The following is a 14,879-nucleotide window of genomic DNA, read 5'->3' on the forward strand; positions in this document are numbered from 1 at the left end:
CAGGCTGCGCAGCTATCCCAGAAGCCAGAACAGCAAGAGGGATCGCTGCTTTCACTGCGCAGAGATCCCTCTTGCTGTTCTGGCTTCTGGGATTCAGAATATTTTTTTTCTTGTTTTCCTCCTCCAAAAACTAGGTGCGTCTTGTGGTCTGGTGCATTTTATAGAGTGAAAAATACGGTACTTATCTCCTTGGCTTGGGGGACGCATAACTCCATATCCTTCAACATTTATCCGATGAAAATAGGGACGTCCTAAGGAAAAGTGGGACATTCCAGGATTATGGAATTTACAGAAGATGGCTTCTGTAAATCCAGGGCTGTCCCTGGAAAATAGGGACACTTGGAGGGTCTGTGGTTGTCTGAATGCATCCAGTCATTGCATGAATGAGCTTGTAAGGTAAAAGTAAAGGACCCCTGGTTGGTTAAGTCCAGTGGAAGGTGACTATGGGGTTGCGGCGCTCATCTCGCTTTCAGGCCGAGGGAGCCGACGCTTGTCCGCAGACAGTTTTTCTGGGTCATGTGGCCAGCATGACTAAACCACTTCTGGTGCAATGGGACAGTGTGACGGAAAACAGAGCACACAGAAACTCCTTTAACCTTCCCGCCGCAGTGGTACCTATTTATCTACTTGCACTGGCGCGCTTTCGAACTACTAGGTTGGCAGGAGCTGGGACAGAGCAACGGGAGCTCACCCTGTCGTGGGAATTCGAACTGCTGACCATAGCTGTCAACGTTTCCCTTTTTAAAGGGAAATTCCCTTATTCTGAATAGGGATAGGAATCGCAAGAAAAGGGAAAAGTTGACAGCTATGCTGCCGACCTTCCAATCAGCAAGCCCAAGAGGCTCAGTGGTTTAGACCACAGCGCCACCCGCGTCCCTATGAATGAGTTTGTAGTGGAGTACAGTCTGGTGCAAAATGAAAAATTTCCCCTCCTTCTTGTCTCTGCAGCCTCCCCACCATTGCCTTGTGGCACCAGGCAGAATAGGCCCAGGAGCAGAATGCAAAGATGGCCGCCCCGCCACCATACATCCCTGGTCCAGAGTGCCTGCGCCCATTCACCCGCGAGTCCCTCCAGGAGATAGAGAAACGGATCGCGGAGCGAGAAGCCGAGAAGTTGAAGCCGAAGCATGAGGAGCTTCACGAGGAAGAAAAGGAGGCCAAACCCCGAAGTGACCTGGAGCAAGGGAGAAGTCTCCCAATGATCTATGGGGACCCTCCCCCAGAGCTGATAGGGGTGCCTCTGGAAGACTTGGACCCATTCTACAAAGATCAGAAAGTAAGCCGGAAGTGTTGGGTAGGAATTGGGAAGCGAATAACTCAAGCACTGCTTTGAGGTGGTTGTTGTTTTCCCCCCAATCAAGCAGTGTATTATATTTTAGGAAATAGAAATAGATAGAAAGATGATAGATAGATAGATAGATAGATAGATAGATAGATAGATAGATAGATGATAGATGAATGTGCGCTAGTCCTTTGAGGCTGTCCTGGGTTGCTTGAGGTGTGAAGGTGACTTGGAAATGGCTCAGGCTGAATGCTCGTATACAGGAGCACATCATAAAGCCATGATTTTTTAATTTATTCATTGGTTAATTACTGCCCTTGAAATGTCCATATTAGCTCACCCATCCTCTTATGCAACAGTTTACTAGTGTTGAGGACAACAAAGATGGCAGCTTAGGAAATATTCTATGAAACCAGAAAGTGACACATGGCTAGAATTCAGAATGTAATCCTTGGATGAAGGGTGGTATAGATATTTTAATAATAATAATAATAATAATAATAATAATAATAATTTATAAGGTTGGGAAGCCTGGAGGTAAGCAGGCAATTGGGCTGAGAAAGAGGCAAGGCAGTCTGAGAACAGGCCAGTATTCACTGTTTACTCAGGTAGTGATGCTCAACTTAAGGAACCTGGCACTGAGTCAGACGCATCTATGTTGTGCTTATCCCACACAGATTTCCCCCCAATTCCTGTCTCACCCTTAATCTTGACAAACGTCAAGTTCTCTCCCCACTTCTGCTAAAATTATGAACAATTCTTGCATCTTGTATGCATTATTGTACCTGCAAGATTATAAGCATGCTATGTGCAAGTACGCTCCAGGTTTCGTAAAGCAAACACCAAATAAACAATTCACATCACTATTAAAATAAATATGCTTTTGCAGTGGATGCTCGGGTTGCAAATGTGATCCGTGCGGGATGCATGTTCGCGGCGCGCCTGCGCACGCGCGGGTTGCAATTCGGCGCTTATGCGCAAAGCGCGATTTAGTGCTTCTGCGCATGTGCTACCGCCGAAACCCGGAAGTAACCCGTTCTGGTACTTCCGGGTTTCAGCGGTTCGTAACCCGAAAAAACGCAACCTGAAGTGTCTGTAACCTGAGGTATGACTGTATAACATTTCGCTGCAGAGATACAGTACGGCACATAACACATTTTGTTATGTTTCTGGCTGGCAATAATCTCATAGACACTTCGAAACACCACATTATGCTTGGGAAGCCACGAGTCCTCATTCTGGTTCCAACATAACGTAAGTTTGCAGGCTAAGTCGTTGTTTTGAAAGAGAACTTGCCATGACTTGAGGTTTATAGCAATGTCTGTTTCTCCCTTCCTCAGACGTACATCCTCCTCAACAAAGGAAAGTGCATTTTCCGGTTCAGTGCCACCCCTGCTCTCTATATGTTGGATCCTTTCAATCTTGTCCGAAGAGGTGCCATCCAAGTGCTTATACATTCATATCCTTTGCACTCGCTGAGAACGCGCATGGCATGGTTTCACTTGGGAGGAAGCTGTGGGGTTTTGCTGATGCCGTAGTCATTCTTGTAGGACCAGACAGGGGCAGCGGCAGAGGCCAGCTGAGTATTTCGCGAAAGTGTCATTCAGTGCCCTTGCTTTCTTGTAGTATATGAGGAAGAGAAACACTCTTTTCCTCATACAATTTCCCAGTGCTATTTTTCTAGAGAAAGAGGTGCCGCAACTCACCATGAACACCTCCCTTGTTCTCTTCAAAGGGCAATAGTGCCCACCTGAGAGGTGCTGGAGCTCAGTTCCAGCTGTGAAAAAAAGCCCTCTCCTTTCCATTTGCAGAAATTTTGGTGGAAACACGCACTTCACTGTCACCAGCTGCACAATGTCTACAGTGGTACCTTGGTTCTCAAACTTAATCCGTTCCGGAAGTCCGTTCCAAAACCAAAGCATTCCAAAACCAAGGCGCGCTTTCCCATAGAAAGTAATGCAAAACCGAATAATCCGTTCCAGACTTTTAAGAACAACCCCTAAAACAGCAATTTAACATGAATTTTACTGTCTTATGAGACCATTGATCCATAAAATGAAAGCAATAAACAATGTACTGTACTATAAAATACTGTATTTTTTGCTCTATAAGACTCACTTTTTCCCTCCTAAAAAGTAAGGGGAAATGTGTGTGCATCTTATGGAGCGAGTGCAGGCTGCGCAGCTATCCCAGAAGCCAGAACAGCAAGAGGGATTGCTGCTTTCACTGCGTAGCGATCCCTAACCCTAATCCTAAACAGGGCTGCTTTCAGATGTCTTCTAAAAGTCAGATAGTTGTTTATTTCCTTGACATCTGATGGGAGGGCGTTCCACAGGGCAGGCACCACCACCGAGAAGGCCCTTTGCCTGGTTCCCTGTAACCTCACTTCTCGCAGTGAGGGAGCTGCCAGAAGGCCCTCGGAGCTGGACCTCCGTGTCCGGGCTAAACGATGGGGGTGGAGACAACCCAACAGGGCTGTTGTTCCCTTGTCTTTACCAAACGGGTTTGTCTTGGGAATTTCAAAAGAGGCCTGATGCATTTCCTTGACCTCATTTCAAATTATTCAGCATGTTTATCATGATCACCATCTTAGCCAACTGTGTCTTCATGACCATGAGTGACCCGCCAGTGTGGGCCAAGGATGTGGAGTAAGTGTTATTTTTCTTTCTTTCTCTTTCCCCCCCTTTTCTCTTACCAGTTTTCTGCCTGGTCACTATAGGCTGGGCTGTGGGAGGGGGGAATGGAACCAGAGGAGCAGCTTACAGGCATTCTTAATCCAAAAGCGATGCTGGGGTGGCCAGATAAGGAACCTTGTGTGATCAGAAAACTTGCAGTAACTATAATGCTTCAAAAATAACAGGCGGGTGACACAAACTCCCTGAGAAGCAGTATTATTGTAACCCGGCTGACATGAGGAGAAGATTAAAAGGCAGGTTGTGGGGTTGTTTCACTGCTCAAAGCCATGCAAATTACGGTATTTTGGCTTCGTGGTATCTGTGAATATAGCCAGTGAGTGTGCTTTCATTTTTTTTTGGGGGGGGGAATACATCCATCTCTTCCACCTTTTATTTTCAGCTCTCCCTGCATAGGTTCATTAACCTGAATCCTTCTCTTTAGCAATTGATCCTATAGCCTGAGTGTCAAAGGTCCTTAGGTTCATTTTCTTGAGTACATCGAGTTTTAAAAGGGTCCCAGGTTGTAAGAAAGATCTCTGGCTCTAGAGTGAATATGAATTTGGGAAGTACGATTCCGGCAAATTCTACCTTCTAACTTAAGATTTGCTTGCAAAAGGTACCGTAGATTCCGGCGTATTAGGCGACTGGGCGTATAAAACGACCCCAACTTTTGCTGTTCAGTTTTAGAGTTATAGCGTTTGAGTGCCGTCAGGGGCAGAGTGTGCAGCCCTCTACTGCCTCTGCCGTTGCAGCAGCAGCAGCCCGAGGCGAGGCGTTTGGCGGGCGGGCGGGCGGGCGAGCGCCACGCTCGGAAGGACTTTCCGCGCTGCCTTCTGTGGGGAGGGAGGAGGAGCAATGGCAGAAGGGGTGCCTCTGCTCACCGGCTCCCTCTCCTACTTCCCAACGTGTATACCCAGCGTATAAGACGACCCCCGACTTTTTGGGTGATTTCCCCAGGGATAAAAAGTTGTCTTGTACGCCGGAACATACGGTATCCCTATATTCTTCTGCTGCAAATTGTTTACAACATGTCCTATTTTTATGCTATTGGATCGAGAGGCTTTTTAGGATGCAGGATATTTAATATATGTATTAAATATCAGCAATAAACCTTGCATATATATTTTTTGCTATTCATTCTGCTTCCCTTGTCCTCCGTAACCCTCCCCTGTTCACAGATACACTTTTACTGGCATCTACACCTTTGAGTCTATGATCAAGATATTGGCCCGGGGATTCTGCATTGACAACTTTACATTCCTGAGAGATCCATGGAACTGGCTGGATTTCAGTGTCATCGTTATGGCGTATGTTGCATTTAGCAGGAGCAATGTGGTAAACCAGCTGGGGGAAACCAGAGGGTGTCAGCGTGTGGGGGTGGGGTGGAAATCCTCATGCATGTACTATATGGTGATGGCAAGCACTGAGACTGTGTTGGAAGTGTCAACAACTTTTGTGTCCGCACTTTTGCTTTTCGAAGCATGGCAACCCTACTTTAATGACTTTTGAAACTGCCCAACCCCTTAGCCAAAGACCACCTGAAAAGCATCATACAAGTGCCACACAGAAAGAGGCGGTCTACAACAGAAATTTGAGAGTGTGGTTTGTCTCCTGCCTGACAAAATGCTTTATAATGGTCACTGATTGCATTACCTGGCCAGTGTGGCCATCCTTTTGAAGGGACACGAGTGGCGCTGTGGTCTAAGCCACTGAGCCTCTTGGGCTTGCCGATTCCCGCGATGACGTGGGAGTTTAGCGCGAGGGAAGGAGTTTTCCAGAGCAAAGCACTTGGGCAATGGCAAGTGGACTCGTGCTTTCTAGGTGCGAGACATGCGGAAGTGGGGACGAGCCCTAAGTCTCTCATGTTTGTGGGACTTAGAGTGGGGTTAAAAAGTTTAGCCCTGTTCTAAAACTTAGAAAAAAACAAAACACAGTATTGTTTAACTCAATGCTTTAGGGAATAAACAAGGTGAGGAGGTCAGCTGATAGTCACAGTACATACACAGTCCTTCTTGTGCAACACACTGTGTCACAAGGATGGTGGTGCAACACAATTGTCGCGGGAGGAAGAGCTGCTAGCGGCTTTCTGCACAGGACTAGAAGCTTTTACCAGGTTGGGGGGAGATGGTTTGTGTAGAGTTGTACGTCTTTTTGCAGGGACATGTGTGGCGCTGTGGTTTAAACCACTGAGCCTCTTGGGCTTGCTGATCAGAAGGTTGGCGGTTCGAATCCCCGCGACGGGGTGAGCTCTCGTTACTCTGTCCCAGCTTCTGCCAACCTAGCAGTTTGAAAGCACACCAGTGCAAGGAGATAAATAGGTACCGCTGTGGCAGAAAAGTAATCAGCGTTTCTGTGCGCTCTGGTTTCCGTCACGGTGTCCCGTTGTGCCAGAAGCAGTTTAGCCATGCCGGAATGACCCGGAAAGCTGTCTGTGGACAAACGCCGGCTCCCTCAGCCTGAAAGCGAGATGAGTGCCGCAACCTCATAGTCACCTTTGACTGGACTTAACCATCCAGGGGTCCTTTACCTTTACCTTTTGATATGGTAAATACCTTAGTTCTTGAATACAGGCCACAGGCATTCCCTATTCATACACAAAATATGCTCTTAAAACAGGATTTGTAGCATTTGTTAGTGAAAAAGAACTACTGGGAAAGGTTTGTCCAAGATATTTTCATCTGCAGAGGAAATATTTGGTGTCATTAGAAGTCAAGATGGCTTCAGGATTGCTCTCCTGTACTATTTCAGGCATGTGGTTTATATACTTATGTATGTGTGTTTACCTTGTTCAGTAATCAACATTTATTTTATTTTTGAGACCTCAGAATTCTGATAACACCCTGCTCTAGTTTATTGGCTCCTGATTGCAGTGCTGGAGTCACAGAAAGTGTAATGGCATAATAGCAAATGTTTCCTTTACTAAATATTGCCAAGGAGATTTGAGACACATGGTGCTGGTGGACTCAACACCCCCTAACAACTTGTGAGCCTCTGAAATATAAGGAGGCTTTATTGCTGTTATTGTGAACAGCTTGTGTGTGTTCCTGCCATTTCCTTATTATGCTTGGTCAACCTGTACAGTTGTAAATAAAAAGATTCTTACAGAGATACCAGTGTTTTCCACACCAAAGGAAACTTAACTCTGTAAATGTTACCCTGAATGTTCCACCATGTGAGAAGCAAGATTGCAAAGCGATATTTAGCATTCCTCTCCTGAGGAAGAATTGCGTAGGATTTTAAAGCATCCATACACTTTCTGTCAAAGTAAATGGCTGATCAAACGTTTTGCCTTTTCAGCATCCTGACACAAGTCCAAACTGGACATTGTAACAGCAGTTTTGTCTAATTAAGCCCAGGCTCTGTCCCAATGAAAGGGGCAAAGGGTCCATTTTTAACAGCAAAGGTGCCCAGCTTGCCCTCACTCGCCTGCTGACTCTGATCCCACAGTCTTATCTCCTCAGGCACTGTCTCCCTCAGCTGAGCTCTGGTGCCCTTGATGGGTCAAATGCTGTTTGCAGATCCTGGTTTTAACTCGGAGATTTGCTGCCATCACAACTGACTTCAGAGCTGTGTCTCCTACATAGTTCCATTTCCGGAGGCGTTGTTTCCCTCTCTTTGCCTGTCGATAACCCTTGTTTCTACTTTTACTATGTTGCCTTTCAATGAACAGCTCGCTTGCCCTCTCTTTTCTAGCTACGTCACAGAGTTCGTAGACTTGGGCAACATCTCTGCTCTACGGACATTCCGGGTTCTCCGGGCACTTAAAACCATCACAGTCATTCCAGGTGGGTAATGGGGAGGGTGGCATTGATGGAGGTGAAGACCTTTGTTGTAAACAAAAAAATGCCCTTTTCCCTTATGGGGTATCCAAGAGCCCATCTAGAGTCCTTAGATAGGTTCCCTATGGGTAGGAGAGAATAACAGAGGCCAACCAGAGAATATTGAGAAGCAAAGCAGCTAGTAAGCTTGATCTTTATTGATCTGTTGCAACAGGGTGCTCCCCTCACCCACAGGAGACAGGAGGGACCCAGAAAAATGGCGTGCAAGGCCTTATAAAGAATTTTGAAATTGCCACCCTGTAGATCAAGACCACTCCTAGAAACATCATACATACATCACAGAAAAGGCAGTCTAAAACAGAAATTTGAATGTTGTTTTTCTCCTGTCCTTGTTTATTTCCTGTCTGGCAGGTTACTTGATTGGATTGCCTGGGGAGCCTGGCCAGTCTTTTGTAGTGATAAATACTTAGTTCCTGGGCCATGTCACAGGCTCATACCCTATTCATATCTTAAATGTGTCCTTAAGACAGGATTTGTGAGGAAAGAGACAATGGGGAGGTTTCCCACTTTGACCTTGCAGAGAAAACATTTACTCAGTTTAGGAATCAAAATGGTTCCAGGTTGGTCTTCCTGTGCTGATCTATGTATGTGCTTGGTTGGTACACTTATGAACATTTAACATATATCTAAGACCACAACAACAACAACATAAAATTCCTATCACACCTCCAGGCAGATTTCATTTTTCATATGCATCAGAGATGAACTGGCTTCCAGCGGGGAGCATTCGTTGGACGCACTTCATTCGGGCCCCCAACTTGTATGGGTCTGGAAGCTCTTGGTTTGCTTTATGCCCAAGTGTTGCCTGTTACCCCCCAAATTTTTTTTAACATCATCTGTAGAAAACATTACCAAAGGACACCCTTGATCTTCTTCAGGGAAAGAGGTAACTGCAGCAAGGGTGGAAATGTTAAGATCCTAGTTTTTGAAGATGCCATTGTACACTATAAGGCGAAACCCTCCTACAGTGCATTGGTTGCTCTTCACAGTGCAAAAATACGGGTAAAAGCGGCTACTTTCCCCATCTCTGCAAACCAATTGGCTTTAAATTATATTTCAGGGAAACCAGCTCAAAACTTAAAGTACAGGTTTTTAAGGCTGCTTCCCAGCCAAAGGAATGCACATGGCATTTACCGGTAGCTAACTATTGTCAAAGGTAACACTTACAGTTGCTTCTATACTTTGAGACGCAGGTGGCGCCGTGGTCTAAACCACTGAGCCTCTTGGGCTTGCCAATCAGAAGGTCGGCAGTTTGAATCCCCGCGACGGGGTGAGCTCCCGTTGCTGTGTCCCAGCTCCTGCCAACTGTACGCCGGTTCCCTCGGCCAATAAAGCGAGATGAGCGCCGCAACCCCAGAGTCGGCCACGACTGGACCTAATGGTCAGGGGTCCCTTTACCTTTTAAGCTCAGTTTGTTGCCTGTAAGTAATGCTGTTTCTCTCCCCCCAGGGCTGAAAACTATTGTGGGTGCGTTGATCCAGTCTGTGAAGAAGCTCTCCGATGTCATGATCCTCACAGTGTTCTGCTTGGCCGTCTTCGCCCTCATCGGCCTGCAGCTTTTCATGGGGAACTTGCGGCAAAAGTGTGTGCGGTGGCCGCCGTTCACCAACGACACACTGGATGGCGGTTTCATTGGCAACACCACTCTGTACGACAACGGCACCCTGTACGACAACGGCACCCTGTACGACAACGGCACCCTGTATAGCAACGAGACCTTTGACTGGGATGAGTACATCCACAACGAAGGTAAGGGCTGCTTTTTCAAGGACTGCTGATGCTATCGCTTTTGACTTGGCCCGGAGCCGTGCCAGATGGGCATCTCAAACCCGAACCGCTAGCACGTACTGTATTTTTCGCATCATAAGACACACCTGGCCATAAGATGCCCCTAGTTTTTAAAGGAGGAAAGGGGGGAAGCCCTGTTTTTTTGGGGATCAGCTCAAAGTTGTGCAGCTTGTTTTGCAAAGGGGAAATGCCCCCCCTTTTAAGGATCAGCTCAAAGTTGTTGTGCTTACTTTGCAAAGAGAAAAAAATCCTGTTCTTATGGGGTTCAACTCATAGTTCTGCAGCTTCTTTAGGAAAGGAAAGGGAGCCGTTTCTACAGTTTCCAGACAGATAATCTAATCAGCCAGTCACATGTCCCTGGGGAAACAAACAGCCTCCGTCTGCAGAACATTCAACAATGGAGGCCTGGGCGAGGGGGCGGGGCCGGAAAGGGAGCCAGCGACCACCATACATTCGCTCCATAAGATGCATAGACATTTCCCCTTACTTTTTAGGAAGGAAAAGGTGCGTCTTATGGAGCGAAAAATACAGTAATTGCAAATATACATAAATACATTTGTATGTGAGCTAAATGTGCAATTAAGTGCTAGTGGTTTTATGCTCGCAGGACTAAATGCTTTCCCCTCCGCAGTGACCACAGGTAGATACTTGCAAATTCCTTATCAAGCCCTCCAGTGTGCCTGCAGTCAGGGAGTACCAGATTCACTGGTCCATATTCTTTTGGACTGCCCTTTGCACAGCAGAGGGACACGGGTGGTGCTGTGGGTTAAACCACAGAGCCTAGGACTTGCCGATCAGAAGGTCGGTGGTTCAACGGGGTGAGGTCCCGTTGCTCGGTCCCTTCTCCTGCCAACCTAGCAGTTCGAAAGTATTTATCTACTAAATGCTAGTAGATAAATAGGTATCGCTCCGGTGGGAAGGTAAACGGCACTGCTCTGGTTTGCCAGAAGCGGCTTAGTCATGCTGGACACATGACCCGGAAGCTGTACACCGGCTCCGTCGGCCAATAAAGCGAGATGAGCGCCGCAACCCCAGAGTCGGCCACGACTGGACCTAATGATCAGGGGTCCCTTTACCTTTACCTTGCACAGCAGACTCCGCAAACAGATGCTGAGCAAGGTGTTGGACCTGCGACCCACGGCTCCGAGAGAAAGCCAAATGAGGTTCTTAATGAATCATCCCTCTAGGGCAGGGGTCAGCAACCTGTGGCCCAGGGGCCACAAGCGGCCCGTGGGGGTCGTTTAAACGGCCCCCGAGCCACCCCCGAACCGAGCTGCCTGCTCAGTGAGTCCCTGTGCGCTGTGCTAAACCAGCACAGCACGGAGCGGAGACTCGCTTTCGCGGCACCAGAAATCACATCTGCACAGGCACAGACGCCAAAAATCACGTCTACACAGACACGATCTGGCCCAGGGAGCGATCTCGGCGGGAGTGAAGCGGCCCAGGGGAGGTAAATCTTGCTGACCCCTGCTCTAGGGGAATAGACAGGGTGAAGCAGAACAACTGAGTGCCTTGTGACCCTCGACAGCCTCACTCCTGTCCCTTTTAAACTTACCCCAGTGATTTGAAATGTCTTAACTTGTAATGCCAGTGAAGGTATTTGTATTGTATTGTACATAACTATATTGATGGTAAGACTCCACAGTCAAAGCCTTTTGTTGCCTCTTACAAGCTTGTATCACAAAGGCCTTTCCTTAATAGTTCCTTGCACACGAAGGGGGGATTCGAGGTTTGTCTTTTTATTTTTATTACATATTTTGCTGATAATAATTTTTTTAGTTTTCAATTACAGTCCAAAAATAGCCTCATTATAACTATGCCAAATTATAATACAATTACTAATACCAATTATTCGGATCCTAAATTATATAATTTAGGTGTCTCCCCCCCCCCTGCATGCTAGAATCTATTACATATCTTGTGTTTTTTATATTGTGATTTTATGTTGTGAACTGCCCCGATATCTATGGGCATAGGGTGGTATGCAAAATTAATAAAATAATAATAATAATAAAATAAGTTATATTGGGGCTCATCCAGACATGCTTTCACACTTTCCAGGCAAAGGTCAGTACTTTAAAGCTATGTATCAGAGCGTTTGTTGTTGTTGTTTTTCAGTCCTAGTGATTTCCCCAGGAAAATATACATTTTACTGCTTAATTGAAGGAAACCGCAATCCACAGAAAACTCAATTGCTGTTTGCTCCAATTCAAAGGTAAAATGTTCTTGAGGAAACCACCAGGATTTTTAAAAAGCCCGCTTGGACATAAAGCTTTGAAGCCAGGGCCTGTGGCTTAGATACGTAGTACAGAAAGAAATTCTGGGTGAGCCCTTATACCAAGTCCGGCCATTTATCCATGTAACTCTGTGTTGTCTGATCTTCTCTCAGGCAGGAATAAATCTTTCCTTTACCTGTTACCTGAGAGCCTGTTAACCGCAGACGCCAGAACTTGAACTCGGAACCGTCTGTGTGCAAAGCCTAGTTCTCAGGAGTGGGTCACACATGAATGCGTGTCTCATCACTTGATAACACTTTAAAAAAAAACCACGTTAACAGTATCTTTTAAAATACATTACATGCATATAATGGCATCAACCCTCAGTTAAGACTCAGCTAGAAAACTGCAGATTCTATTTCTGCTAGTTCAAGGGAAGTCGTTCCAGGATTTGACTGAGAAATCCCCCCCCCCCCAAAAAAAAATTCATAGCACTAAAACTCACAGGTTAAACTCACAGGTCTTAGTGTTATCAAAGCTGATGGAGGGGAACCTCTCTGTAGGTCTTAACATATTTTAATGGTTTTGTATCTGTTTTATTTACCGTGCTCTAGCTTATAGATTTTAATTTCAACCTGTGTATATTTACATGTTCTCTATCACTGCATATGCCCATATTTCTGGTCTGTGACCGTAATAAAGAGATTCATTCATCCAGGACTCACAGGGTCTTCCAATGAAACTTCGGTGCATGACATACAAAAGGAGATGTTTCACCTAACACACCGCTGACTTGTGACATTCATTGCCATAAAGTTAGAGATGGCTTTTAACTTTAAGCTTCTCTGGTTGAGATCCTGATTGCGGCTTTCCTGTGTCATATTTAGTTTGACTCTTCTACTCGTTGCTTTAAACCTCCAATTGTGTTACATTCCGAAGTTTATTCTCACACCTGCCTTTTTCTTTCTCGTGAAGAAAATTTTTATTTCCTCGAGGGTGCGCTTGATGCCCTGCTCTGTGGGAACAGCTCTGACGCAGGGTGAGTGAGATCTGTCCCGACCGCGGATCCCTCTTTGACAGGGGTAGACAACCTAAGGCCCAGGGGCTGGATGCGGCCCAATTGCCTTCTCAATCCAGCCCATGGACGGCCCAGGAATCAGCGTGTTTTTACATGAGTAGAATTTGTCCTTTTATTTAATATGCATCTCTGGGTTATTTGTCGGGCCTGCCTAGTGTTTTTACATGAGTAGAATGTGTGCTTTTATTTAAAATGCATCTCTGGGTTATTTGTGGGGCATAGGAATTCGTTCATTCCCCTCCCCCCCCAAAAAAATATAGTTCAGCCCACCACAAGGTCTGAGAGACAGTGGACTGGCCCACGGCTGAAAAAGCTTGCTGACCCCTGCTCTTTAGAGTGGAAGTGGGGAGGAGATCTGTCTTCTAGTGACTCGACCATTTTAAATCAATGTGAAAACTGTGCTGATTTAAAGAATGGTGAGGTGGGGGTGGAGTCCCTCAAACATGGTGCCCTCAATATGTTTTTGATCTCCTTGAGACAATTGGACACGCTGTTTGGGACTGATTTAGAATCCTGCAACATCTAGAGGGTACCACATCGGCTAGCTGTCACAGAGCAAGCCGGTCGATAAATCAACACAGTTCAAAGTTGCAGTTAACTCTGGATGAGCCAAAAACACGATCTGGCGGAGTGTCAGGCCTAATGAACGCAGCAGCTCATTCCCTGTAGGTCTTACGGCATGAAACCAGTTGCTGAGACTAAAGGTCCCGCCTCCCCCTAAACCACTGAGCCTCTTGGGCTTGCCGATCAGAAGGTTGGTGGTTCAAATCCCCGCAATGGGGTGAGCTCCCGTCGCTCTGTCCCAGCTCCTGCCAATCTAGCAGTTCAAAAGCACGCCAGTACAAGTAGATAAATAGGTACTGCTCCGGCGGGAAGGTAAACGGCATTTTCGTGCGCTTTGGCTTCCGTCACGGTGTCCTGTTGCGCCAGAAGTGGTTTAGTCATGCTGGCCTCACGACCCAGAGAGCTGTCTGTGGACAAACACCGGCTCCCTCGGCCTGAAAGCGAGATGAGTGCCACAACACCATAGTCGCCTTTGACTGGACTTAACCGCCCAGGGGTCCTTTACCTTTACCTTTTAGGTCTCCTGTTCTATGTCTAGCCCTGTTCTAATTCCAAGAGTCAATAGACCTGACAAGAGAAGAACCTGCTAGCTGGTTACTATAATTCTCTGCTGGGGGAAAGTGTTGGATGACGGGCTGCTATGCAATTCTTAAAGCTGGCAACTCTATATTGAGGCGGGGGGAAATGTGGAATGTGGTTATTTCATGCCTGGGTTCTGCATGGATTTAGTAGGAACTTGATGCTGCTCTTATGACCTCTCCTTGCATGATGTCATTGCTGACATCCTTCCCTCCCTCTTGTAGGCAATGCCCAGAAGGGTATCTCTGCATGAAAGCTGGCCGGAACCCAAACTACGGCTACACAAGCTATGATACCTTCAGCTGGGCCTTCCTCTCCCTGTTCCGTCTCATGACTCAAGACTTCTGGGAGAACCTCTTTCAACTGGTAGGCCAAACTTATGTTTTAGAAAATGGGGACTTTGGGGCCGCATGTATGATCTAGTTAAGATTGGACCCTCAGGGTCTCTTCCAACTTTAAAGTTCTATGATTCTATATTCCGGAGAGCTTTGTTGTTCCATGGAAGCTCATTGGGGTTCCTTGGTGTTCACATGTAAGTATTGGATGTAATGCTAAGCCATGGTTTACCAGGCACAGGCAAATTGTGTCTGCTTTGCTGCTAGCATGAACTGGGAGGAAACAAACCATCTTTCCTCATTTAGCATCATATCCAAACCAGGGATCATGGCTTGTTATGGTCCCAACGAACCATGATCTGTAGCCAGTGGCGTAGCGTGGGGGGTGCAGGGGGGGCCGGCCGCACCGGGCGCAACATCTGGGGTTAGGGCAAATCCACAGGTTAGGGGGCGGAAATCCACGGGTTAGGGGGCGCAAATCCACGGGTTAGGGGGCGCAAATTACTTGCCTTGCCCCGGGTGC

The 14,879-nt window shown here is 46.6% G+C and overlaps 1 protein-coding gene across 3 annotated transcripts in view; it reads left to right on the plus strand.

Moving 5' to 3' along the window:
- Nucleotides 1–14,879, plus strand: part of SCN4A (sodium voltage-gated channel alpha subunit 4) — a 97,523-nt gene that overhangs the window by 24,958 nt on the left and 57,686 nt on the right. For all 3 annotated transcript variants that reach the window (XM_028702755.2, XM_028702753.2, XM_028702752.2), the window contains 8 exons: nt 949–1,276; nt 2,623–2,741; nt 3,841–3,930; nt 5,136–5,264; nt 7,651–7,742; nt 9,246–9,545; nt 12,776–12,839; nt 14,246–14,387. In XM_028702755.2, coding sequence (XP_028558588.2) covers nt 1,007–1,276; nt 2,623–2,741; nt 3,841–3,930; nt 5,136–5,264; nt 7,651–7,742; nt 9,246–9,545; nt 12,776–12,839; nt 14,246–14,387 — 1,206 coding nt within the window. In that variant the 5' untranslated portion in view covers nt 949–1,006. The remainder of the gene's footprint in view (nt 1–948; nt 1,277–2,622; nt 2,742–3,840; nt 3,931–5,135; nt 5,265–7,650; nt 7,743–9,245; nt 9,546–12,775; nt 12,840–14,245; nt 14,388–14,879) is intronic.

This window comes from Podarcis muralis, chromosome 13 (genome assembly GCF_964188315.1).
Source record: "Podarcis muralis chromosome 13, rPodMur119.hap1.1, whole genome shotgun sequence".
Classification (NCBI taxonomy): Eukaryota; Metazoa; Chordata; class Lepidosauria; order Squamata; family Lacertidae; genus Podarcis; species Podarcis muralis.